The following is a 27,662-nucleotide window of genomic DNA, read 5'->3' on the forward strand; positions in this document are numbered from 1 at the left end:
TGTAAAATAGTAAAGTAGTGACGGATTGGATTTTCACTGAGCTTCTAGCTTTTGACCTCGAAGTACCACAAGAACACCACCTTACTAACGGAGCCCCTAAAGTCTCAAAAACGAACATATAGAGACTGAACAGGTTCCCTCGATTTAACAAATCGTTCCCTCGATTTAACAATTCAAGGGAACAACGTTCAAGGGAACGATTTATTACATTGTGAGAATTGTAAGTCTCTACCTTCATACTGTACTTTAAAAGCTCCACTATGCTGGATGAGCCCAAGCTAATTTTAGTGGCTACTTTCATTTCTTCTTATTTTATTGAAGTGAAAATGCACGGGTGTTGTTTTAGGCTATCCCGCTCACCTTTGATTGAGAATAAGTCTTTTCAGAATGAAGGCAGTCTTCACTCGTGTAAAGAGGGCGGGTTATAACCCTCTGCCCTCCATCTAACAAGTGGTCTCTCCATCTGGCTGCTACAGTTCAATGCTGGTGCGCTAGGAGCTTGTGCTGGCCTGCTCTGTGTCCGCTAGCCGCGTTAGCTGCTGTTCACTCCACTGTGTTCAGTGAGAGAGAGCCTCTAGCGCTGAGCTCCCGTTGTTAGCTGGATGTCATGGCGGCTGTTCGCAGTTTGCGGGTGTCCGTGAAACCTGAAAGCGCCTCGGACCGCTCGGACTCGGATTCAGACTCGGATTCCGATCGAAATGCCCGAGAAGCGGAGCCCATGGAGGTGGAGGAAGGGGAGCTCGAGTTTGAGTCGATCCCCGTTCGCCGAAGTTTGAAAGAACTGCTGCCGGTAAGTTTAGCTAAGCTAGAGCTGCCTCGGTCAGTCCGCGGTGTGTCCTGCGGAAGGAGTCCGCTGGAGGTCGCAGCTCGGCCGCTATAGTCACTACAGGAGGAGCAGCAGCAGCAGCAGCGACCTCAGCTAGCCTTAACTCTGCACTAGCACGTCCACTGTCAAATACTGGGTGTCATGCGTTACACAGTTTGACAGTGTTTCAGTCAAAACCTAAATGCCTCATTCACAGAAGTAAAGGTTGTCGCGCTTAGGCGGTGATGTGCAACACATTGTTGGATAATTATCACGAGATTTCCCGTTAAAGCACCGGCCCCAAGTTTCGTTGCTAGTGCTAACAGTGCTAACGTTACCTAACCAGTAGTAAACAACCGTGCTAGCCAATATAGCTAAGCTGTGAGCAGCCGTTTAGACGTAGCTAGCAGTAGCATTAGCTTTAGCTAAGCAGCTAGGATAGCTAGCTGGGGTTTAATTGATTGGGTTTTGTTTTTAGAGAAAACAATACATTGACTTTAGTTGGTTGTTCTGGTTGAGTGCAGTTATACAATGCCATGTTCACATTTTGCGTTGTTTGTATCTGTTTTATACGGTTACCTATCGGTTACATTAGCTAGCTGCTAGTTGGCTAGCTAACTAGCTAGCTAGCATAGCTACTCTTTCTTGGAGTGTTTGGGCTCCAGTAGCCAAAGCTTTAGTCAGTTAGCTAAGTTGTTACTGTGTAGTAGTTACTGCTTTCAGTTTTTTTCTTGACCTGCTCTCTTTTGCTTTTCTTGCTTATTACATAAATTTACTGCACTGCATGAAGTAACATGGCACTCTATAAAGTGCATGAAATCTGTTCGTGTGAGGAAATATGCGTCTTTGCCTCCAGCACTTACAGAGATAAACTGATTGACCTGTAACGCCTCTTTCTCCACACACAACAGCCCTGACCTCCAGTGAAGGTAGCCAGTTAACCCACGCAGTTTTCTGCGATGGGAACGGGGCTAAAGAGACAGGTGGTCAGTAGTGAGGACACCATTTTAGTAAGAGATCTGGCCAGATCCTTAAAGCCACCTTTATCAGTAAACACTGAACACTACGTTCAGACCTTAAGTCTGCTTTTCATTAATGACAGTTTTTATTTGTGCTTTATAATAAGGCTTTTTTTTTTAATTGTTTTTCTAATGTTTGAATTAAGGCAATATGGGGTACTGTGTAGATGGTTGGCACTAGCTATATAGCTGTATGGTTCCTAAAGCTGGCTGAGTTGGTTACTACTATGCTGTGCTTTCCTCAGGACACAAGCCGACGGTATGAAAACAAGGCTGGCACATTTATCACTGGGATTGATGTAACGTCCAAGGTACGTCTCTGCTGTTTCTGTTAACAAATTGGAAACTTCTTTCATTTTGTTTGTCGTTTATGTTCTTGAACATTGTCATTGATTCAGGAGGCAATTGAAAAGAAGGAAAAGAGAGCGCGGCGCTTCCACTTCCGTGCAGAGGATAGTCTTGCTCAGAGAAATGTGGTTCTGGACAGAGATCTGATCAAAAAAGGTAAGTGGTCTACCTAAGCAAGGCCTTAGTAATCAGAATCAGATTTATTGGCCAAGTATGTTCACACACACAAGGAATTTGTTCCGGCTGCTAGTGACGCTCTAGTGTTAATATACAGCTACATATAATTTACAGACAATATACGGAGAACAATGGTATACACATTATACACAGACTTTGCAAGGACATTTCTATACGGTGTGCTTTACAGTGTTATTCACAGAAATGCCCTTCTTACTGAATATAGTCAATCCTAAAGTAATCTTTCAACATTCAGGGTCAAGATTCTTCATTGAAAGGAAAATATTGTCCAGGAAAAGACTTAATCTCTGCTTAGGAATTCAATCAATAGTGTAAAACATTCATAAAAGAGTAGAGAATGTTGCTGCAACAAAGGGAGAATGAATTGTTGTTAATGTCCTTAATTCTAGTGACTAAACACTAGATGAGATGGTGCCTACAAACTTTGGATATTTTGGATTTCTTTCACTGGAGAAGCTTCATTCAAAAAATAATGTAGTCCCAGACAAGCCTAATCCCTATCCTGAAAAGGGAACTGTCATTAACTGTTTTTAATTATTTACACATTGTTTTTATAGGTAAGATGTGAAAGTAATAAGGCTTGTGTCTTGGGCTGCTCTAAAAGACTTTAATTAACTGTAATTGTCTTGTTCAACCTTTAGCTATCCCAAAGATACGACTGGAAGCCTTGCACATGACTGGTGTGGATGACATGAGCACCCAGGATGTGTTTGGCTATTTTAAAGAATATCCTCCAGCCCACATTGAGTGGATTGATGACACATCCTGTAAGTTCAGTGATATTATTTAGCCCGTTAATTCTATCTTCTGTTATATATGTATCTTTATTCTGTAATTGTTATGAATGCTCAGACACCGTGCTAAACAGGAGTAATCATACACATTTCGCTTTGTTTTTTTGTTTTCAGGCAATGTAGTTTGGTTGGATGACATAACTTCAACGCGAGCTCTTATTAACATGAGCCGAATGCCTGACAAAGAGGTGTCTGACACTGCCGTCTCCAAAAGTACTGACCTTCCAATCCAGGAAGAGAGAGGTTAGTCCTGTCAGTCTTTTAAACTGTGAAAATGTTCTTAACATATAATACTTGTGTAATGTCACCTGTTCCCCAGAACATTTGGACAGTTTTAATTTTATCTGTGGTTTTACAGCTGACCGAACTCGTGGCTCTGATGATGAGGAAGAAGAAGGCGAGGTTGACGATGACGTTGTGGTGGTTAAAGCTGATAAGAGCAGCGATGACAGTGATGGGAAAGCCAGTGAAAGTGAGGAGGAGACAGAGAAAAAAACAACACAAGAAAACTCTGAGGTAAAAAAAAATGTATAATCACTTATACAGTTCTCTTTCAGTCTTTTCTTTTGCTAACATTAGGATTTTTCGGGGGGGTTGATGGATTTTGTTCTCTCTGGCCCTCAGACAGACCTGCTCACTCAGGCAGAGTGTGATTCGCTGCTTCAGAATGACCTGCGGCCCACAACCAAATCCTTCAAAGGCAACAAGCTGTTCCTGCGCTTTTCTACCCAGGGTGAGAGAACACATTAGCCCTGTAGTGCCAGCTGCTTTATAAGTGGTGATAAAGCTTTAACTTTTTAAAAATACAATCAATCTTAACATTATAACAACTTTTCAAATAGATAAATAAAACAAAGATGGTCTAAAATAACATTTATACATACATTTAAGAGATTAAATTGTTTTAATACTGGATTCCATTAGAAGTTCATTATTGGCGGTGACAGTTAATTGTTTATACCTTTATTGATATGAATATGCTTTCAACAGATGACAAAAAGGAGTTGGGTGCAGCAAGGCGGAGTCGGTACTACATGAAATATGGCAATCCAAACTATGGAGGCATGAAAGGCATCTTAAGTAATTCTTGGTAAGAGAACTCAAGCCAGTCAGCATTCATGTTATTTAAACGAAAATAAGTCAGCAGTAAAATTGATATGCTGACATTTTGTGCATGCACAAATTATGTATTGGATTTGTCTGTGAAATTCAGACTTTGTTTTGTGCTGTAATTTGAATAAGATGTCTTACATTTGCTTTCATTTACATCTGCAGGAAACGTAGGTATCATACACGAAGAATACAGCGTGATGTTTTAAAGACTAAAAAGACCTTAATTGGAGACAGTATGGGGCACACACCACCCTACACACACAGACATTCAGGTATGAAAAATCATATTTGGAGATGGCTATGCAAGTTTTGACAGATTTTTGACTGATTTTGTTGGACACTATTTGTCAATCCCACAATGTAGACAGAAGCATCTGTAGCATCACTAACTGAAATCCTAACTTCCAATAACAGCTGATCTGGTGAATCTGCCAGAGGAGCCAATAGAAGAAGAGGAGGAAGAAGAGGAGGATAGGGAAGAAGATATGGATGCAGATGACAGAGTTGTTGAGTATCGAGAGCGAGGAGACAAGGAGCGGGGTCCACGGATTGGGGAAGGGGGGCTGCGCGGTCGATTAGGAGGCTCGTCCTCTGCATCTTCAGATTCAGATGAAATGGACTATGATCTAGAGCTGAAGATGATCTCGACACCTTCACCTAAAAAAAGCATGAAAATGACCATGTATGCTGATGAGGTTGAAAGCAACCTTAAGACTCTCCGGTAAGTAAATAATGTGGTAATGATTTAGAGGATGTAGGTTTTCAGAACAGATGTAGATAGAAGTTTATTACTGGTGTAGTTATCTAAGTAATTTACTCTATCATAAAATACTCTCTTGATGAATGTTTGTTGTTGTTTTTGTTTGTAAATAATTGCGATCTACCAGACCTTTTGGTGTTCGTCTGTCAAACTATTGCTTTTTCTGTTTTAAGAAAATGTGACACTTTGTTTTTCCATCCCAGAAACTCCATTCGTAGTGACTCTGGCTCATCCAGTAGCAGTGTACGAAGCCGCATTGGTAGTGGTGCTCCCAAATCTACCTCTGAGAAAGTTACAGATGTCAGGCAGTTGCTTGAGGAGAAAAGGCAGGGCCTCTCTCACCAGAGAACACGCCCCCCTGTGGTCTCCAGTGGAAAGACAGGTTAGATAGATGATTGTTCACTCAAGTTCTCACTCACTTATTTAGGAAGTAAACGACTAAAGCAACACATTACCCACTTTTAATTTTAAATGCTAATGTAGTGCTGTTGGTTATCTTGTTTTTTGAGCGCTGATCTGGCATGTTCTTAACACTGCAGATGTGAGACAGAGGTTGGGGAAGAGGCCACACTCTCCAGACAGACAACGCTCTGTCTCTCCTGTCCCCCAGAGAAACACAGCCCCTCGTAGAGAACCTCTGACTGACGTTCACAGCAGACTCGGGGTGACTAAACAAGAATCACGAGGCCTCTATTCAGAATCGTCCAAAGACAAAAAGTCAGGTAAGGCAAAAATAATCAGGTTATGTAGCTCTTATGTTCACAACTTTTTGCTTTGCCTTTCTGATGTATGTGTTCCCTCTTTTTCTGCATCTGCTTGCGTGTATTTTAGGTGGTTTGTGGAGCCGATTGGGACCATCCAAAGATGGTGAAGGTGATCGCAAACTTTCTAGCCGAATAGGAAGTAGTACTTCCTTCTCGCGGGGCATCCGTCAGCGGGATGAAGCGGACTCTGATGGAGTCGACGATTCTGGCGATGAAGACGATTCTCAGCTACAAAAGATGTGGGGAGCCATGATCAAGCAGAAAGAGCAGCAGTCCAGCAAAATGAAGAAAAGCAGACTAGACAACCTCCCCTCGCTGCAGATCGAGATCAGCCGAGACAGCAGCAACGGCTCCGACAGTGACTCCTGAGGAAAAAAACAAGGGACTTAAACGAGAGGATTGGTTGATGAGGGAGAGAAGTTTGGGAATAAAAATGTGTTGCCGACCCTTAAAACCTAGATATCTTCACTTTCCGGACCCAGTCTGGACTTGGAACCCGGGCACGTATTCTCATTCTCTCTCTTCTCTCTCTCTCCTTCCTTTCTCCTCTCAGTCTTCCCTCACCCACCACCACAAAAAAGAGAGGGAATACTGGAGTGTGTCTTTGTTTAAAGGGTCAATAAAGAAGCACCCTTTTTTTTTTTTTCTTTTTTTTTTTTTATCTTTTTCTTTCAAAAGAAAATGTTGTGATTGGTTGTGGTATCTTTACACATTTTCAGGGCCCATATGCATTTTATGATAATGCACCAAGACAAAATCAACCGTAGGTTTCATGACTTGGTATAGGACTGAAAAATAAACAAGCAGTGTAATCAAATGTCTATAGACAGTACTGTTTTGTGGTAAATTATCCTGTCAGTGAGAACAGTCAGTTTTCTGATGAGGGCGGATTGCTAATTATAGAAAGTGTCACTGGTTTATTGATGTGGGAGAAAATGCTAGAGGCTTCTGCATCTTACTCTCCTGATGGAAGCCATGTTTAAAAATGCATTGGACTCTCACTGATCAGTACTGCATATGGTGCACAATACTGTAGCTAATCGATATTATGGTCATTTCCCTATAAAGGAGTGACATACATTCCCAGTAATGTGGTCAGTGAGTTCAACATGCAAGAAAAGTATATTGTATGTGAAAATAAACATTTTTTACATAATCCAAGATGTACTGTTCATCTCTTGATTTTGACTTCTATGTGCAGAGAAGGCAGAAAAACTTAACCATTTAAAACCAGGGGTGGGGTTTTGAAGTGCTAACAGTTCAGCTCATATTTGTGAGGAATGAAATGTACTGCTTTTACATTTATATTTAGTTTCTTTTTTGGTGACAGCACCTGACCTGCTTTGCAATTGGTCCAACTTTTAAGGTTTAAGGATGTTTTTTTGTCTAGCACATAACAGCACTTCAGTTCTTTTAGATGGTGGATGTATAAAAAAAATAATCGTCAATTCTAATCCTTTTGTGTTTTTTTTTTTTTTTTTTTTTTTTTTTTTTTTTGCTCTAAGGAATCACAATTTGAAAAGCTTAATCATTAGTATAAATATATTTCATAAGTATCACAGCACTAAGAATTTGCACTGCATGGCTTATTCAATATTGTTTTATTTATTGGTTTATTTTATACATAATTAAATTAAATTAAATGACATTACATTAAATGTTATATATTACACTGTGGTAACAAATACGATTTTAGTATGGGTTTAGGGTTTTACAGTCAGTGTTCATGTATGCAGTGTATCTCGCGGTAACAAGGGACTTTTATTTTGAAGCGGGGTGTTCAAACTAAAAGTCCTTGCTAAATATTAACCGGAGGTTGGTGTATGACCATCCCCTTCACCTTCTACTAGCAACGCTTTTTAGCCGCCACTGCCTGTAGTTGTTAAATAAGTACTAAAAAAAATAGTGGCCACTTTATTTATGTTTGGTATTGAATGTCAACTAAACGCGGTTTAGTGGTATTGTGCTCGTTGAAATTCTAGTAGGTGTCCACACAAGTAGCTAGCTAGCGCTAGCTATCGAGCTTGTTAGCAGTAGGGTCTCGAACTCCGTGCTAAATAGAGATAATTCAACTTTAAGTTGATTTCCCCCTCTCAGAGAATCGTTATCTAACATAATGTGTAGTTAAACGGCTCATTACTGTATTACGAGGTGCTTTATACCAGTTAATCGTATTTTAACCTGTTGCCAATTCGGGAGTGAGGTTAGCACTAGTAGTATGTAGTCAGTAAGAGTCGCTGTCAGGATGCTACAGGGGCCGTACGGAGCTCTTGACCGTGATAAACTGCTCATCCGTCTGCCTTTCACATTGTTTGCTGTTGTAACTGTCTGTCTGCCGCTGGTTGGACTTCTCACCTGCATCACAGTTTCACTTCTGTATCACTACAATGAAGCGACCTACACCCACTGCCAGGTGTGTATGCTGACTATAGCCACCCTTTTATCTTCTAGTCACGTTAGTGAGTGACGTCATTGCTTTCATGTATGTGTAGTTGTTCAGAGACGAGGTCTAAAATGTGTAAATGTGAATTCTGGTTTTGGGAGCCATCCACGTACTGTGAGTTTCACCCTGCTCATATATATATATATATATATATATATATATATATATATATATATATATATATATATATATATAGAGAGAGAGAGAGAGAGAGAGAGAGTGAGTATAGTTCCATCCAATACCTCTGGGATGAGTGGAGTTGGAACTCCAACATCAATACCTGACCTCTCAAATGCTCCTGTGACTGAATGCAATGGGATCCTAACAGCAGTGATGTAAAGCTAGCTAGCTAAATCCAGTGTACCATAGTTCAAAAAGGGGACGAAAGAAGTGGTTGAGGCGGTGTCTACAAACCTTTGCACCTATGTAGTGTGTCAGTGACAGCAGTCATGGTTTACCCAGTTATTCATCATAAATGTCAGCTATTCCTGTATCAGCATTAAACTATCCCCATCTCTAAAGTACTGTGTGTTCACTGTTCCGCAGGTTTACAACTACCTCCCGTCCATCAGCGCAGCCATTAGCCTCACGCCAGAACGCTACATCTGGCGTTTTTGCATCGGCCTGCACTCTGCCCCTCGCTTCCTGGTGGCGGCCGCTTACTTCAGCTTCTACCGAGGGCGTGTCCCCAGGCAGCTCAAGGACCAGCTGCTGAGCCTCCTCACTTTCCTCTGTGCTCTGAGTGAAAATGTGGGACTGCTGGTGCTTACCTATGTCTGCTCTACTGAAACATACAGTGAGTGTTTACTAAATACATGTAAATGGAATCCACAGTCCACAGTCACAGCCTCAAAAAGATCACTACTGAGGTGAAAATGCTTATAATTCACAGTACTTTCTAATTGTACCTAAAAGTTATATATAACAAATTACTTAATAATACTGTGTGCCTTTATTGACAGATATACATGTACAGTACAATGAAATTCTTAGCCCAGGTTAGAAAGCCAGGGTAACGAGACCTGAGTAAACAGCCCTGCAGCACAGAGGTTAAGGGCCCAACAGTGGCAGTTTTGGGACCTGGGTAACAAACACACAACCCTGTGATCAACAACCCAGTGCTTAAACCACTGAGCCAGCCATTTTTCTTTAATGACAGTATGCACTCGTGCCAACACCTACTATGTAGATCAGATTCAGAGTAATCTGAACGTAAGCTTTAATGGACAAGACTAAATTAAATATCTGACCTTTTTGATTTACTGTTTTTATGGTCTCTTACTGTTTTATCTCAAATTTGCTTAAATTAAAACAGTGACCTGCAAAATCTTCAGTATTTTTTCATTTTACTTATTACTTGTAAGCTTTATTTGTTGAAAAACATAAAACACTGTAACTTACATGCACATACAAGCAGGACACATTGGCAAAACAGTGTCACAGTACATTTTAAAGGGCTCATATCCTCCATTTGTGTTTTAATACATTTCTCCATGATTATTTACCTATATTATCCCTTATGAAACTGTCTGTTTTACTGTGTCTTTAAGACTGATGAAAATGACCTTTGTTCTGATTGGCTACCCTGTATTATGCCATATTAAAAGCAGTTAACGCTGATAGACTCTTAATAAATTCAGCGTGAATCAGCAGTGTTGGTTACTGACTTAATGTGCGATATGGTAAAGTCGCAAGAAAATCATTGCTGGTCACTGATGTATGATGTGGTCAGTGCACTTTATTATTCTCTGGTCTTCTTCAGTTCACACAGTTTACACACATAGTATTTGTGTCATGTGAGTGTAAAGACACAGTTGGCTGATGGAGTTGCCGTTTTGGTTGGTCCCCAGGTTTACACAAGAATGGCTTCATATTGTTCATTGCGAGCTCTCTGCTCCACATGATGTGCACCTGCAGACTGTGGCATGTGATTACGAAGGATTCTGGCAGCCCTGAGGTAATGTAACCTTCTGCAGCCTTACGCTTGTGTTTGTGCAGTTGCACTTTGTGCCCTGTGTGATCAGCAGAGGGCACTATTTTCACAGCCCACCCCTCTCTTAGAGTCTTTATCTACTGCAAGATCTGTGCAAATATGCCTTGCCCTCATCTGCTTCTAATCTACCCTGACAATGGTGTCACTACCACAGCCGAATACAGTACAACACACCCGGTCATTATAGTAAACCAAATTAAAATTGGTTTAAAAATGGCAGAATTGGTAGATTTTAATGAAATGTTTTAGTATCTCCCTAGTGTTGCACGCCTTGCTAGTGCTAGGGGGAGATTTATATGGGTGGGTTAATTGGCAGTACCAAATTTGGGGGGAAAAAGAAAAAATCAAACGGAAAAACAAAAATGAAGTCCTCAGAAATCCTCTTCAGATCTCTCCAAAACTGAAAGTCACTAGAAATGAAATATTAATATAGACTTAAAATAAAAACTTAAGCTCTGTATTCTGTGTTCATAATCACTGGCATGTTTGCCAATCCATAATGGATTGTTGTAAATTTAGACTCTGAGAACACGAAAGTCATGGCTTCTTATGTTTATATCCCATACTTACACTTATTGTACTGTGTGTGTTGCATCTGTTTAATGTTTTAATGCTAGCGCTTTGATCGCGTGATCGCACACTTCACTGTGATAATGAGAGGTGTAACTATATATGTGAACTGGGAGTGGATGTGTTGGAGACCGCAGTGGCTCTTTATTTTAAGGCTGTGAAAGTGCACTTGCAGCGCATGTAATGTTCAGGGTGGAAGGGAAGTGGTTTAGATAGACTGAGCTTTTACAGAACCTGTCACCAGCTGCTTGCACCACAATAAGTTGCAGAGGAGAAGTGGTGAAACATTTAACGATTTTCTGTGCCCTCCTGGTCTTTCTGAGGCTAGCTTCTCTCTCTTTCTCTAATGGCATCTCTCAATTTCCTTCTCTTTGTCCTGTCTCTGAAACAGGAGATGACATCATGCCGCTATAAGATCCGCCTCTTCCTCTTCAACATCGGCCTGTGTTTACTTGCTGGCTACTTCTTCATGCGCCACAATAAGTATTGTGAACCAGGAAGTGAGTTCAACATCTTAGCTGCCTGTTCTGGGTATCATTCACAAAAAAACCCACCCCTGTGTAAAAGTTGCTGATCTCCAAGCTTTAGGCTGAGGACCTCTGTAGAGGTTATGGACATAAATGTCATGGCAATATTGGACATTTAATGAAACAGAGGCAGAATATACACTATATGGACAAATGTTTTGGGACACCTGTTCATTCATCATTTATCCTGCTCTTGTTAAAGCAACTATCCCTACTGTCCTGTGAGCTGTATACCCCCCTAACCCATACTCTGCCAGTAGGGACCAGAAACCTATTCTCCACAGTACTCCTCTACAGGAACTAGACAAGCTGTGTGTGCATTTGCACATCTGTGTCAGCAATGGGTGCAGCTTAAAGTAGCTGAATGCTTTAATTACAAGGGGTGTCCACAAACATTTGAACATAAAGTGTATCTTTAATCAGGAAAAAACATCATTTGATGCAACACAGGGCCAAAATTATACATACAGCACATACCAACCCAACTTTAAGCATAGTCCTCAGATTTTCCTCATAGTGCTGAGGTCAGGACTTTGGGAAGGCCATTCAAAAAGCTTAATGCTAGCCTTTTTTATTCATTCCACAACCACAGCTGATGTATGTTTGGGATTATTATCCTGCTGAAACCCAACTGTAGCCCTCCCTCTTCATTATTCCAAACACTTTGCAATGTACCAGTTCCACTGGCAGCAAAACAGCCCCAGTGCGGAACAGTGCTCAGTAGTGGATACAGTATTTTTGAGGCTGAATGATTTCAGTTCATGGCAGGCCTGTGTCTTGGTGGTTCTTGGGTTGTTTCAGACCTTCCAAGCAAATTTCCTTTCAGCTGAGGGTGACCGTGTGGGTCTTCATCCAGACCTTGGCAAAGTCGCTACAACTCTACAATGCTTCAAGAGACATTGCTGACTTCTCAGACTTTCACTCCTTAAACTTCGCTCCCATTGTATTGTGGGTTGGTCTGTCCAACAAAATGCTTTTTGTGAGCACAGAAAAGCCACCTGCTGTAGCCAGTCATGATCACTCCCAGGAAATTATAATGCCCTGGCCACTGACTAAATATGTATATCGTATGTGTAATTTTGACCCTGTGTTTTCAGAAAACCTCAGCCTTCAAAACCTCAAAAATCAGCCTTATAAAAAGAACAGTTGTAGGAAATCACTGATTCTGCCGTGATAAGAATGAAAAGACTCTTTAGTAAAAGCAATGTTTGATCACTAAAATCATGGCACACAAAGAACCATCAGAATGACTAAACAGTTATTTGGGTTGGTAAAAAACATTTGCTAGATGGTTCTATATAACACAGAACGACTAGAACAACTACACTCTTTTTGTAACCATTGTTTCGAGAAGAGTGTAGCTGGTAATACGTTCAAATTTGATCTGTATGTTGCAAGAAAGGAGCTTGTAGCTCGGCTTATTTCATAAGGATCCTTTTTCCTAACCAAGCTGCTTGAGTAGTTTTGCTGGTCATGTATTGCTTAAGTTTTTGGGTTGTTTTATTTTGTATTAGGCAGAGTTTTAGAACTGGCTCATCTAGCAACACTTCAGCCTACAGTGTTGAGGCTCCACAGCTTTGTGGGGCTTAAAGCATATACAGAAACTGCTACACATGGCAGGCTGGTTTCGGGTATTGTATCATGTTTTTAGCAACAACATTAGGAGGTTACACCCCTGGCACACTATATTACAGTGCTTCCTGTGGGTCATTTCAGCATGGCCTACTGTGATTAGCCTATTGTGCTTTGTAATTCTTAGTTATTCCACACCTGTTCAGAAGCTGATTCTGATCATTTTCTTTTTCTTTCTCTTCTTAGTTTACACATTATTCGCTTTGTGTGAGTACCTGGTTGTGCTCTCCAACATGGCCTTTCATATGACTGCCTTCTGGGACTTTGGAAGTAAGGAGATTATGGTGGCAACGCCGTCTGAGGGAAAGCGCATCTGACTGTGAAAAAAAACTATTCTTATCATGGGAACCAAAGGAACTAAATGCCCTGAAAGGCTACGAGACATTGTGATAAAGTGTGTGTGTGTACACATCTTGGAGATGGTGTGTGTACAAGTAACCCTGGTTAAGTATTTAATATTGACTGTATCAGTGATGTACTGTATTTACAGTGGTATTTGTGATACTTCTGCACAGATTGATAAGATGTTTTACCTGAGGTGGTTATAAGTCTTAGGAAAACATTTACCTGATTGTTTAACTTATGTGTTCTAACTGCTCATAACTGCAAAAATCAGTTTTCTGAACATCTCAATGCATGGCTGTGGTCTGGATTCCAGCCGTCACAGTTTCTGTAGTGAGGTCTGGGTGTAATGAGTAGACTTTAGTGGGATCTACTTCTGGATCTTGGTACCCCCCCATACACACATACAAAGACACATTCATATTGAAAATACTCTTCTGTGAGTAATAAATATAGTTTTTTTTTTCTTTAATTAAAAATTTAGACAGTTCCGTTGGTAAAGCCGTCTCTTCTGCCTTCAAGGAGAGGAATAGTTTTGGAAATACAAGCCCATCAGAAACGTGTTGACCACAGATAATAGCGATATTTGGATCCTTAACTTATACCAAGTCTGTTTTTTAGTAATTGTGTACAAACACAACAAGCCTGGTGCTGCTGAAATTGTTTAATTAATAATTAAAAGGATTTCTTAAATAAATATACTTTGTTTTATTTCAGCAAATACGAAGAGCTAGAAAACATCCGCTTAATGCATTTTGTAGTACCACATATTTGTGAGTTCATCTCAGGTCTAATTTAACCACAAGTTGCACCACGACAGTGGATTGTATTTTCTGGATTGTGTTTTAGTATCTTGCCAATAGTGAGGTTTAATAAGCACAACCAGGAATAGGAGGAGGAGGTTTTTTTTTATTTATCGGCAGTTTAAACAGAATACAGATTTTGCTGAGAAACACTATAGCTCTTACAGTTTAGTAGACGAAAATTACATGGGCAATTTTTTCCTTATATTAGTTCTGATCAACGTGGTTTGCTTTTGAAGACTCTTTTTATACATGGATATTAATAGACAGATCAGCCATAGTTTACTGTGTAATTGTTGGTGGTCTTTGTGTACTGAACTTGATATAAATAAATTTCTATATTGCAAAACGCTCATGAACTTGCAGTTAACCAGGTAATAGTGCTCTTAACAGTAGAGCTAAGCAATAGCATTCTTAGTATAGAATTGCTTAATATATAGCATAGAATATATTATATATAAAATATAGAATTCACAAATAGTGAATTTCAAATGTCTTTAACAGCAGTTTACCAATATGGAAATCTGCTGTGGCAGTCTATAGATTACAAATGTATATCACATATTATAATATATGCAATTCCCTTATATTTGACTTAGCTAAAACATTAATACCCTAACCTTCATATTTCTACAATTTGTCCACTTTTTCAGCTCTACCAATCCTATAGGAGCACTTTGTAGTTCTACAATTACACACTGTAGTCGACCTATTTCTCTGCATACTTCATATTTAGCCTCCTTTCACCCTGTTCTTAATGGTCTGGACCCCACAGGACCACCACAGAGCAGGTATTATTTGGGTGATGGGTCATTCTCAGCACTGCAGTGACACTGACATGGTGATGGCTTGTGTTAGTGTGTGTTGCGCTGGTGCGGGTGGATCAGACAGCAGTTTGAGCTGCTGGAGTTTTTAAACACTGTCCACTCTGTTGGTAGACTATTCTCAGTCCAGCAGTGACGCTGAGGTGTGTACAACCGCCTAACAAGTCACCACTATGTCACTGCAGTGCTGAGAATGACCCAAATAATACCTGCAGCCTTGTGGGGTCCTGAGCATTAAAGAACAGGGTAAAAGTAGGTTAACAAAGTATGTGGAGAAACAGATGGACTACAGTCTGTAATTGTAGAACTACAGACTTCTCCTATATGGTAAGTGAAGCTGATCAAATGGACAATGAGTGTAGAAACAAGGAGGTGGTTTTAATATTGTTAATATGGTAATATTCGTGATTTCCGTATGTGTAACATACAAACATCACCATGTCGCCAAACATGGTGAAGAGGAACACTAGCCTTGTTCATTTTCACTGTGTTTACCCACTGTCTGCTTATTACAGGATTAGAGTAAATAAGCTTTGGTCTTTGAGCTCTTCCACAGAGCAGGTAAACAAATGAATGAAGCTGTCTGCACAAAGCAGCCCTGTTATCACATGAGAAACAAATGGAAGTACCGAAAGCTCATTTCACTGTCAAATAAGTGCGGTCAGTCGGATACTGAAAACTTCACTATGAGGGACGTTCTCAACCTTACAAGGACGGCAGGAGTGTAGATTTGTGTTGTTTTAAAGGAAATTAAATGAAGCCCCTAAGTAAAACAGACAGATGTCCTATCCTGATCTCTGACTAGGACATTTGTGGAAGACAGTGCAAAGAACTGGGCAGAAAATATGAGTGATCATGGGGAGAAGGAAAAGTGGGACAATGAGGCTGGAGTGCCAAACAGTAGGCTGTTTATTTACTCGTGAAAAATGGAGCGAGACAGAGAGAGAGAGGGAGGAAGTGGACATACAGAAGTGCTCTGTGGGGAAATTCCTTCACTGGTTAATTCCCACAAATGAGCATTGACCAGTTTTGAACTTCAAACACCGAAAGACCTGATAAGATTAATTCGGTGACTGCAACACTGTTAAAGCAAGTGCAGGTTTCAGTAAGCCTTTATTTTGATGGTGCACTTGATGCTGCAGATGTTTGCTTTGTCTTTCAGGATGATTGTTCAGTACTTCTCAGTTTTCATTTTCAACCCCCCTGATAAAATGCCTGGAAAAGGAACAGTCTAGCTGGTTGACCATCTTAGCTCCATCTTAGCTTAGCTCTTAGACCATCAAAGACCAGCTTAGACCATCTGGAATTTTCAGCAGGGCCTAAACACTCTAAACCTAATCCTAACCCTAACCTTAACACTGTTAATGATAATTCATAGCACTATTGTTAGCTATTTGAGTGCAAGGGATTCAGACTGGGATGAGAGATTAGATATTAGAGCGTATGTGTGTGTGTGTGTGTGTGAACACACATGCATCCCCATCCCACTACTCTGCTCCGTTGAGGGTTGTCAGTAACAGTCAGATAGGAAAATCGTTAGCAGCGGGTGGATCTATTTAAATATGCCAGCATTGCTGCTTCCTCTTTGAGTCTGCAGACTCATCTGCGGGACAATGCTGTCACTGCACTGCGTGACTCAGTGGAAAACCATGAATGGAAGAAACTCTTTTTTTCAGACAAATATTTGGACATAGTGTATGAACCTTTCAATACGTTAAACATGCTTTTTGATTTCATATTATATACAAACCGGATTCCAAAAAAGTTGGGACACTAAACAAATTGTGAATAAAAACTGAATGCAATGATGTGGAGATGGCAAATGTCAATATTTTATTCGTAATAGAACATAGATGACAGATCAAAAGTTTAATCTGAGTAAATGTAACATTTTAAAGGAGAAATATGTTGATTCAAAATTTCATGGCATCAACAAATCCCAAAAAAGTTGGGACAAGTAGCAATAAGTGGCTGGAAAAAGGAAATTGAGCATATAACGAACAGCTGGAAGACCAATTAACACTAATTAGGTCAATTGACAACATGATTGGGTATAAAAAGAGCTTCTCAGAGTGTCAGTGTCTCTCTGAAGCCAAGATGGTATGAGGATCACCAATTCCACCATTGTTGCGCAGAAAGATAGTGCAGCAATACCAGAATGGTGTCACCCAGCGTAAAATAGCAAAGACTTTTAGGTTATCATCATCAACCGTGCTTAACATCATCAAAAGATTCAGAGAATCTGGAACAATCACTGTGCGTAAGGGTCAAGGCCGTAAAACTCTACTGGATGCTCGTGATCTTAAACGCCCTTAAACGTCACTGCACCTCAAACAGGAATGCCACTGTCAAGGAAATAACAGAATGGGCTCAGGAATACTTCCAGAAATCATTGTCAGTGAACACAATCCACCGTGCCTTCCGCCGTTGCCAGCTGAAACTCTACAGTGCAAAGAGGAAGCCATTTCTAAGCAAGCTCCACAAGCTCAGACGTTTGCACTGGGCCAGGGGTCTTTTAAAATGGAGTGTGCAAAATGGAAGACTGTCCTGTGGTCAGATGAGTCACAATTTGAAGTTCTTTATGGAACACTGGGACGCCATGTCATCCGGACCAGAGAGGACAAGGATAACCCAAGTTGTTATCAACGCTCTGTTCAGAAGCCTGCATCACTGATGGTATGGGGTTGCATGAGTGCTTGTGGCATGGGCAGCTTGCATGTCTGGAAAGGCACCATTAATGCAGAGAACTATGTTCAGGTTCTAGAACAACATATGCTCCCATCTAGACGTCATCTCTTTCAAATGCCAGATCACATTCTGCAGCAATCACATCATGGCTACGTAGGAGAAGGATCCGGGTACTGAAATGGCCAGCCTGCAGTCCAGATCTTTCACCTATAGAGAACATTTGGCGCATCACAAAGAGGAAGGTGCAACAAAGAAGGCCCAAGACGATTGAACAGTTAGAGGCCTGTATTAGACATGAATGGAAGAGCATTCCTATTTCTAAACTTGAGAAACTGGTCTCCTCTGTACCCAGACGTCTGTTGAGTGTTGTAAGAAGAAGGGGGGATGCCACACAATGGTAAAAATGGCCTTGTCCCAACTTTTTTGGGATTTGTTGACGCCATGAAATTTTGAATCAACATATTTCTCCTTTAAAATGTTACATTTACTCAGATTAAACTTTTGATCTGTCATCTATGTTCTATTACGAATGAAATATTGACATTTGCCATCTCCACATCATTGCATTCAGTTTTTATTCACAATTTGTTTAGTGTCCCAACTTTTTTGGAATCCGGTTTGTAAGAGAGAGATATATATATATATATATATATATATAAAATCATTAAAAAAATACAATTATTTAAAAACTATTAAAAATAGAAAACATATATTCTCAGTATTATCTTTACAGATTTTTTTTTTCAATCTATTACAGATTAAAAGATTTCAACCACTACTGAAGTATTAACTATTAATAAAATAACAATAAAATATCCATAATTAAATAATTTTATTAGGCCTGTGGTAAAAGTAACTTCAGGGTTGCCTTCATTTTAGAAACCGTGACACCAAAGCTGTGTTTATTTTATTTGCATTAAAACACATTTTAAACAGGAGTTCAGGTAAATAAATTACAAACAATAAAATGTAATCAACATTAAAGCTTCATTAAAAACAAAGTGGAAGAAATGAAAGCTAACATGACAGGGTGTTCAATTCTCAGAGTAAACGTCCCATCAAAAACAAACCGAGGCTTGCCTGGGCGTGGAGCTGTGGTGGAAGGCGAGGGGATCGGGAAGGAAGTGTGTGGAAACATAAACCCTTCCCTGCTCTGTTTCCAGGAGGAAGATTGCTTCCCGTGGAACGCCATAACATGCTGCGGTTAGAGCCTAAGGAAAAGTCTGGCTTTTCTTAGCTGTAAAAGCTGGGTTGTTTATCAGTGACACAGTGACGACAGAGCAGTTTACCCTGCGTCCGGCTGCATTGGATTGGGGCCCCTTTGTCTTCAGTGCTCCACAGAATTCAGGAGCAGTTACTGTGGTGTAAAAGCTTATTGTGGAACCACATGTTGTATTTGGCATACACAGCACACAGGCCATAACTGTGTAACTGCATCATACTGTTTAGCAGCTTCAGGCAAATCGGTCCATGCTTTCAACTGGGATTCATCTTTATAAGCACAGGTAGAGAAGTATGCTTCAGTTAAGAGTCATGTGGAATCAAACTGCATTCGTCACCATTTCAATCAATCCATTTGAACATGGTACCTACGCAGAGCAACATCACAGCATTTATTATTAAAATAAAAAATTAAAAACCTTCCTAATTGCCACACGGCTAAACTGAAAATCCCCTCAAATTCCATTATTTACTTTATAACAAACATCGTTTCTAAGGCAAGCGGATATTTGGCCATTTAGCACGGAACCAGAGCTGGACACAGTGTAAAATGTTTTAACGGAGCAGACATACTGAACCAGGTTCAGCAGAAACGACTATTTTAAAAACAAAGGTGCTTCCAAGGGTTCTTTGAGCGATGCCATAAAATAACCACTTTTGGCTCCATAAAGAATCAGGTTTGTAAGGGTGAGTAACCTTTTAAAAGGTCTACAAAAGCTTCACTTGATGCACACCAATTTAAAGATTCCCCACATTCACATTCTCTCATCTCTATTACAAACATGGCTCTTTATGGAAGCACTCCGAAGCACCCTTTTACTAAATTAAAATAATGGGTTGAAAATAATGGCTTTTTTTAGTACAGTCATTTTAGAAAAAGGCCTCGTAGTAAAGTTGAATAAAGGCTTTGGGGATGTGGGTTCTCACCTCAAATTCATAGACACAGCTCAAGCAATGAACAGATGTCAGTAACCTGAGGAAATATGCATAAACACTACAGTTAATACATGACTCCAAAACCTTCCAATGCTTTAAATTAAAGGTGCCAAGATGCTTCTTTAGAGCAATGCCTTAGAAAAACATATCACCATCAAGATCTTTAAATTGATGTCTTGATTGAGCAGTTTATATTTCCACACAATGTAACGCTTCTAAACTTTGTAAACTTTGTACACACATTAGGATGCACGCGTGGCTTCTATAAGTGTACAGTAATGACATGAGCTAATTCCGAATCAGTCATCAAATGCTGAAAGCGAGCGCTGAATGCTCTAATTCTGGCTGCTTTACAGCTGAACTCCACCCAGGCTTGTGGGGAAACAGTGAGTGTGTAAAACAGAGCGTGATGCGAGCTGGAGCCTCTGCTTCCTGAATGGACTGCCAAGATGCTGTTTTCCGCACCATAAGGAAGTAGTGTGGTCAATGCAAAACTGAAGGTTCCATACAGAAACTGGTGAAGCCACTGACGCAGACACGAGCAAGCTGAAATCTGAACTCCATCTCCAGGCTCCAAGCAAAATGAACACAGGCTAAACATGCATGTTCTTCAAGAGATGCACTCCCATAGCTGAACAAGCACTTTGAGACACCCTGAAGCGTTAGCATATAAATACTAGAATAAACTAAGTAAAATCTCAGATCCCTGTTTTGATTAAAGCAAACACCTGCATAGTATTGTTAAGGCTTCATTCATTAAAGCTGCTAGAACCTGTGCTTTATACACATAATTTTTTTGCTCTGTATTTCTCAGATATGTTTCAAAACAAGTCATAAGACCCTTTATGAGGTCATAAAAATCCACAGGAATCACCTACTCTCTCAAAAAATATCACAATATGATTCTGTATTGCAAAGTATGTGCTGCAAATTGCCCTGACATCTCTGTATGTGTCTGTATGGCGTTCTATCTGTCTGGGATAAAATATAATATATGGGCTTTTTAAAATAAAAAGTACATTCCTTTTGCCTTGCGAGATTACTCGATTTGTGCAGTACATGTCATCGCTATAATAAGAAAACCTCAAGTAACTCAATTCTTTTCTTTTTTTATAATATGATTTAAAACACCAGCATCAATTTACGTTATATTTTATAATAAATGAACCAACAAATAGCTCCTAATTACTTGAAATAAAACCTCTTAAAAGCAACACTATGGAAAATTTCCATTTCTTGCTCCTGGGCTGTCCCTTAAGTCAGGAAGTGTAAGTGCTGTGCTGTGAGCCATCCCTAAAGGATTTTTATGTACAAGCTGAGAGACACAACGAATCGGTAGAGTAATCTTACAGGATATTACACAAATATGACTCCGGTTATGCAGTTCTTACAAGAGTTTTCCCTCCTGCTTCTCCAAAGTTAATTACTGCAGTGTGCTGAGCCTGGAGTAGCAACGATAGCAGCGCTATACTCCCTGTTATGAGTCAGTGGACCATCACAATGATTTTAAAGCTGTTATTTTACTGTAAAAGTGCTACATAGTGTTGCTTTAAACCGGTGGTTCCAAACCCTGGTCCTGGAAACTTTACTGTTTTCCCTGCTCTCAACACACCCGATCCAACTAATCAGCTAAATAAGCCCATCCTGAGGTTAAGTGGGTGAGTTATAGCAGGAAAACACTTGAAGGTATAAGACAGGAGGTACTCCAGGACCAGGGTTGGGAAACAAATTTTAGGTGAAGAACAAAGTTGTCATTTAAAAGTTATTTTAAGAGGTTTTCTTACAACAGAGACAATATGTTTTCACAACACTTTGGCTCTTGGTCATCGCTGGCTAAGCTCTTTCATACATTTCCTATCATTGCATTACCATATAAATCTCTGTGTAATTCAAAATAAGGCTATACGCTCTCTCTCATCCCGTTCTCAGAGGAGTACACAGGGTTTTTTGGTCGCAGGTTGCTGGGGGTTGAGGAAGGCGCGAACAGCCTCTGCGAACACGTCCTTGATGCCATCCTGGTTGAGTGCCGAGCACTCCATGTACTTGATGGCGTGGATCTGCCGAGCCAACGCCTGGCCCTGCTGCACCGTGATGGGCGCCTGGTTTTGCTCCTTCAGCTTCTTTTGCAGCTCAGGGTCGTTGCGGAGGTCGCTCTTGGTGCCCACCAGCAGGATAGGCACATTGGGGCAGTGGTGTGTGACCTCGGGATGCCACTTGTGCTTTACGTTCTCGTAGGAGGGCGGGCTGGAGATGGAGAAGCAGATGACGAAGACGTTGGTCTGCGGGTAGGAGAGCGTGCGCAGGCGGTCATACTCTTCCTGACCTGCCGTGTCCCACAGGTTCAGACTGATGGCCCGGCCATCCACAGTCACCTGCGAGCTATAGTTGTCGAAGACGGTGGGGATGTACTCTTTGGGGAAGGCTCCGGTGGTGTAAGAGATGAGCAGGCATGTCTTTCCCACCGCGCCATCGCCCACCACCACACACTTAATGCTCTGCATGCTGGGAGGGGACGGAGCACTCCTTTCTTCAACAAGCTGACAGAGGGAGGAAGAAGATGCAGCATGTTACTCTCAGAGAATCATTAATGATGCCACATGTAATGATTAGTCAACTAGTGCTGTCAATTACTCAAAAACTTTATTACTTTATACTTTAAATAACTTTAACATTATTTCTAGGGGTGGGCAATATGACAATATTTTATCATATTGTGATCAATTTTGTTGTGATATACAATTTACTTTTCTGAGCATATCGTGGCTATAATACCAAACCCTAAAATGTACCAAACAAAACATCTCGGTCACACAAAAACTTGTGTATCCAATTTTGTATATAAAAACAGTGTCGTCATAAGGCAGGAAAATAAATTGGACATGTAATGACTTGATTAGTTACTTGGTGGACTAAACCGAGTAATAGTCCATAGAATTAGTGCTTTTTTTTTTGTTGCTATAAGTAGTATTATCATTTAGGCCCAACATACTGTTATTATCTTTTTATTTATATTATATTATATTTATATAATTTTATATTATATTTAACTGTTATATTTATATTGCTGTTCTTTATCACTTATAATAGTGTTATATTGGCTGGAAAAAAATATTCAATGTTCTGAATGCATTTTGCCATTTTTTACATTCTTTATTTCTAACTTTATTTATATAAGCAATTGTGCTGGCTAGAGATTCAACTTCTTTGTTTATATTGCCATATGTTTATTCTATTCTGTTTATCTATTCGGTTTATCTTATCTCTACGTTTTTTTTATTAAGAAATGGCCCTACAGATGAATCAGTTATAGAAATAAACTATAGATAGGCATAACCAAGAGGAAGCAAGATGATAAGAATGTGAGCGTGGATAGATAAACCAATGGATAGACACGCAGATGCATGGGATTACTTGTATTTCATGTATCAGACCGACAGGCAGGATAGCAATAAGGAAAGGTAATGATCAACTTAATATTTGTGTTTATGCAAATGTGCAAGGTCACTGATGTCATTTGTCTCTTTATGAAACAATGTTTTGAATATATGGTTTGACCAAACCAGTTCCTCTCACTTCCCCTTACTGTACCATGTATTGTACTATCAGATAGCTGAAATGCAGACGTTTCACAAAGCTAGTATAAAAATAATGACCAGAACACCATAAAGTCTTCCAGTATAAGACTAAGCCCAGTCTGGTTTCCTTATTTGGCCTCTATCTTGCTGATGCAGTTCTATTAGTATAACCACAGTGCAAAAGCACCGTTTCACAGAATCTCCTTCACTGCCATATGACCGATATTTGAAAGGAAGTAACACAGCGTTCTAGATACCGCTTACACATTTTGTATGTTAGAAGAAGATTTAAGAGTGTGGCCGCACCCGAGCCCACCAATCTAAGATGAACTCAACATCATTTTCTATACTTTCTACCAGGGAAGGCATATTGGGAGGGGGGTGTTGCTGACAGGTGTGCTAAAAATGTATTAATTGAGTTTTTTGGCAAATTTGTTATGGACTGTTATAATGGCCCAGTGTTCTATCTTTTCATGGGGCATCCTTGCAATGTTAAAAATAAAGGTGCTACATTGAGTTCTTTAAGTAATACCATAGAAGAACCATTTTTGTAATTTAAAAAAATGTGTGCAAAGATTTAAAGGTTTAAAGGAATTAATGTAAAGGATCTTCACGCTCACATCCTTTACAGAAATTGTTCTTCTGGTTCTTTTATTGTATCCCTCACAAATTGTTTATTACACCATGATTTTTGAGATTCTACATTAACCTTTTTAACCAGAAGAACCTGCATGTTGGCCCACACTTCCATCCCTCACTTTTATAACCTCATAACTTACATAGTAGCTACTAAATAATGAGTAGTATCTTCTAAATAAATAGTAAGCAATATGTCTGCAGTTTGAAAGGTTAGCGTGTTCATGACAGAAACAGAAACAATAGTTGAATCTTGCTTAGTTTTGGAGTTACAATAGTTCAGAAGATTGCTTTAATGCAAAAACACTGTCTTTCTGCCTACCCCACCCTGTTCTTTTACTCTTTTTTTCTTTCTTGTTCTGAGTGCTGGAGTCCAGCAGATAATTGACCACGGGAAAATGAAGCAAGACTGTCTCTGCCCAATCTCCAGGGACACGGGGGTGGGGGGTGGATAGAGAAAGAGCGAGAGTGCAGTTCAGAGCCCAGCCCTCGTCTGTAAGGCATTAGCCAGTGGAGGTAGCAGGCCAAGAGCTTAGCCAAACAACATTGTCAGCCAGCCTGAACCTCTTCCACCTCCTCCTCCACACCCTCCTCCTGTCACTCACTTTCTACTGACCAGAGCCGCAGCTGCCTGCTGAGACTGAGTAGGCTGGGAATGATGATATGAGCCGGGCAGGGAAGAGGGTTTGGCCAAGACGCTGATTAAAACACAAATACACATGAAGCCCCGAGAAGTTCAATCAACCAAACATGTTTTGACTTCTTTGATCTCATTTAACGAAATGTAGGCATGGCAAGTTTACCACATCTTTTACAATTGTACATTTTGACCAGGGCGTTGCTTAGTAACAGGAAATATGAGGTCACAATGCCTGTTGTCAGAATAAGACAGGGGAGTGAATGAGAGCAGGATCTGTATGAAAAACAAGAAGAGAAGAAAGCATGTCTACACTGTTAACAATGAAGGTGCCACAGCTGCCACAGCTTGGAGTGATACCATAGAAGAACCATTGACGGTTCTATAGAGAAGCATGTTTGTAATACAGATGTGTTCAGAAGGTTCTATAAGCCCTTAAAGGGTTCTCTTTACACTCACACATCTCTACTAAATATGCTGCCTTGTGGAACCAACAGTGGTTCTTCTAGGTTATTGCTAAAAAGAACTATTTGGAGCATCTTTATTTCTTAAGGCGTATGAATAGTAAAATCTAAACATCTAAGCACCTAAAAAGCTTCCAATTATTTTATATACACATATATAAGTATATTTATGCGCTATAACTATATGGAGCTCATTTGAAAGCTCTGGGTGTGGTAAATTAGGGCCATATGTTAAGCGGACACATTTTTACAGCGTGTACCTAAAGAGAAAAAGAGAAGTAAAGTAGACTGCGATTGTCTTTGAAAAGAAATAAAAACTGGAAGTGTCTGCTAAAAACGTACATGTCCTTAACCACTTCTTCACTAAAGCCCACATGCTGAGTGTGCTCGAACCTTAACAAATGCTTTATGATGAGCTACTGCATTACAGGCTTACTGCTGCTAATGCATTACAGTTATCAGAAGTTATGGAATAAAGTGAGATGAGTAAAATGGCTAAAGTTCTGGTTCAAGTGATTAAAAAAAAAAAAAGTCTTGCTTTGGTTGCTTATTGTTTCGAATGAACAGTCATGTGTGAATTAAAAGTGTGTAAATGGTTGACTGACATGAATACAGTCTGAAAAAGAAAAAAAAAAAAGTGGCAAACTGTCATTGAGGTGGTGGTACCCTCAACCTTGCAACCTTATTTCTCTGCAGTTGCATTGCATTGCATTGACTTTCCAGCAGAACATTGTGTATCTTTGAGGTACCTTAAGAACATCTACATCGCAGCTGTACACTCTTAAGTGTACAAACGTGCTGCTGAAGGTTCTTGAATGCAATGCCATAGAAAAAAAAAAAAAAAAAAAAAAAAAAAAAAAAAACACTTTTGGTTCCACCTTTAAATGGGTAAAGAAGCTTTACGTCAAGAGACGCTTCTTTAAGCCTTCACACAAAAGCGGTTCCTTATTGAACCAAACGTGGTTCTTCTATGGTATCAGTCAAAGAACCTTCTACAGCACCTTCATGTTTAGGAGTGAACAGGGTGTGTTTTTCTTCGTCACACAGTGGAAATTCTAAATTTACAGGTTCCCGAACTACCACATTTTAAAAAGTCCCTTCTGATCGGTCACAGTTCCTGCAGTTACTCTAAACTGTTTTGTAATTCCTGAACTCTTAAGGCTAACTTAGGGTATACGGTAAGAGGAAGGCTTAATAAGGAACTTGCTTTAGTATCGACCCCCTGGTGTGAGAAACTGCTGAGCAAAGAATGTTCTGCTTAGTTTTTTTTTATATTCCCTTTTCGCACTAGTTCACACAGTAGGCCGGTCATAACCCTGCAGCACTGTACTGTGGAAAAGCAAAGCAGACTGTGGTAAAAATAGATGGTAGGTCTTATAGATTGCATAAGATGGAACGGATGAATGGACTTTACAGAGTTATGACAGCGATACACACACACACGAGAACACACACATCACTTTTAGAATGAGGATGTTAACGGTTCCACTTTTCCTCGTGAAAAAGCAAGAGTCTGTCTGTCTTGTTTGTTTGTTTGTTTGTGTATAGTCTGATACTGTGATTAGAACCCTGTGATTGGTGGAGCGCTCCACACTTGGTGGTAGGACAAAATAACAGAAACACAGGAAAGCTGAGTTAGCAGAAGTGGCCCAATTCATTAGAAAGCAGGCTAGAGCTGTTCACATCGAAGCTGCCTTGTCATGATAAGCCCCCCTCCGAGAAATAGGAAACCGGTGGGTGAGTCTATGGGAGTGGCAGATGTTTGACTATGGACTGAATGCACTAAGGGAAGGAAATCTGATGATGGAGTCTCTGGAGATGTTAATATGGATACAATATAGCCACCGACGCTGGATTTGGCTTCTTATTCGGCAGCTTCTTGTTGGAATTTTCCGTTCCACCTTAAATGGTGCAGCAGTTGCATTCTGCCGCCTTGGGCGGCAGAATGCAACTGCTGCACCATTTAAGGTGGAACGGAAAATTCCAAAACAAGAACATAAAGTCAAGCAAAATCAACAAAATGAATTAAAAAACTGTACCCATTACGTACCAAGCCTCACATGCATATCTGCTCCATGCCTTTTGCTATACAAAACGAGCCAGAAGTCCCCACCCGTGTCTAAAACATGGCTTTCCCGCAACATTAGCTACTAAAATCCGAAGCATTTATTTAGCTTAAATTAGCTAAATAGCTAAATGAATGAGCGAGGCTTACCGAACATGCTCTTTCTGTAGACTGGTGATTTCCAAACGCGGGCAGCGGGTCTCCTCTCCGAAAACACTCTTACACTCGTCTGCTGTCTGCTGTGTGGATGTGGTTATTGAACTATGTAGGAAGTGAGTGCACCCCTAAGAGAGGAAGTATGGCTTAACGGCATATTTGAGGAAGTTTGCTGAAGTGAAGCTATGAAAATGTCCATGTGGGCGTTAAAAATGAGTGTTGAGCTTTGGGAATTCCCGCGGCTCTTATGCGCGCGCGGTTCGGCCCACGCAGAGAGGCTCGCGACGATAAGCTGCATTAAGTGTATTACAGGGCAGCACGAGCAGCCTTATGTTTTTCACACCATCAC

The 27,662-nt window shown here is 40.2% G+C and overlaps 3 protein-coding genes across 3 annotated transcripts; 2 read left to right on the forward strand and 1 right to left on the reverse strand.

The window, feature by feature from the left end:
* Nucleotides 1–457: 457 nt before the first annotated feature.
* Nucleotides 458–6,962, forward strand: ncbp3 (nuclear cap binding subunit 3). The gene is made up of 13 exons (XM_072661648.1): nucleotides 458–790; nucleotides 2,070–2,135; nucleotides 2,223–2,328; nucleotides 3,012–3,137; nucleotides 3,279–3,407; nucleotides 3,523–3,680; nucleotides 3,789–3,897; nucleotides 4,155–4,254; nucleotides 4,440–4,549; nucleotides 4,692–4,998; nucleotides 5,241–5,419; nucleotides 5,577–5,759; nucleotides 5,869–6,962. Exons 1-13 carry the CDS (start codon nucleotides 608–610, stop codon nucleotides 6,168–6,170), a joined length of 2,058 nt encoding a protein of 685 aa, XP_072517749.1. The 5' UTR covers nucleotides 458–607; the 3' UTR covers nucleotides 6,171–6,962.
* A 648-nt stretch (nucleotides 6,963–7,610) lies between these two features.
* Nucleotides 7,611–14,460, forward strand: pgap2 (post-GPI attachment to proteins 2). Its single transcript, XM_072662670.1, has 5 exons — nucleotides 7,611–8,214; nucleotides 8,791–9,040; nucleotides 10,095–10,201; nucleotides 11,199–11,307; nucleotides 13,153–14,460. The coding sequence occupies exons 1-5, from the start codon at nucleotides 8,047–8,049 to the stop codon at nucleotides 13,281–13,283; spliced, it is 765 nt and encodes a 254-aa protein (XP_072518771.1). The 5' UTR covers nucleotides 7,611–8,046; the 3' UTR covers nucleotides 13,284–14,460.
* A 4,036-nt stretch (nucleotides 14,461–18,496) lies between these two features.
* Nucleotides 18,497–27,536, reverse strand: rhogb (ras homolog family member Gb). Its single transcript, XM_072662671.1, has 2 exons — nucleotides 27,308–27,536; nucleotides 18,497–22,317 (listed from the first exon to the last, which is right to left on the reverse strand). Exon 2 carries the CDS (start codon nucleotides 22,279–22,281, stop codon nucleotides 21,706–21,708), a length of 576 nt encoding a protein of 191 aa, XP_072518772.1. The 5' UTR covers nucleotides 22,282–22,317; nucleotides 27,308–27,536; the 3' UTR covers nucleotides 18,497–21,705.
* Nucleotides 27,537–27,662: the final 126 nt, after the last annotated feature.

The sequence above is a fragment of the Salminus brasiliensis genome, chromosome 18 (assembly GCF_030463535.1).
Source record: "Salminus brasiliensis chromosome 18, fSalBra1.hap2, whole genome shotgun sequence".
NCBI classification, from domain to species: Eukaryota; Metazoa; Chordata; class Actinopteri; order Characiformes; family Bryconidae; genus Salminus; species Salminus brasiliensis.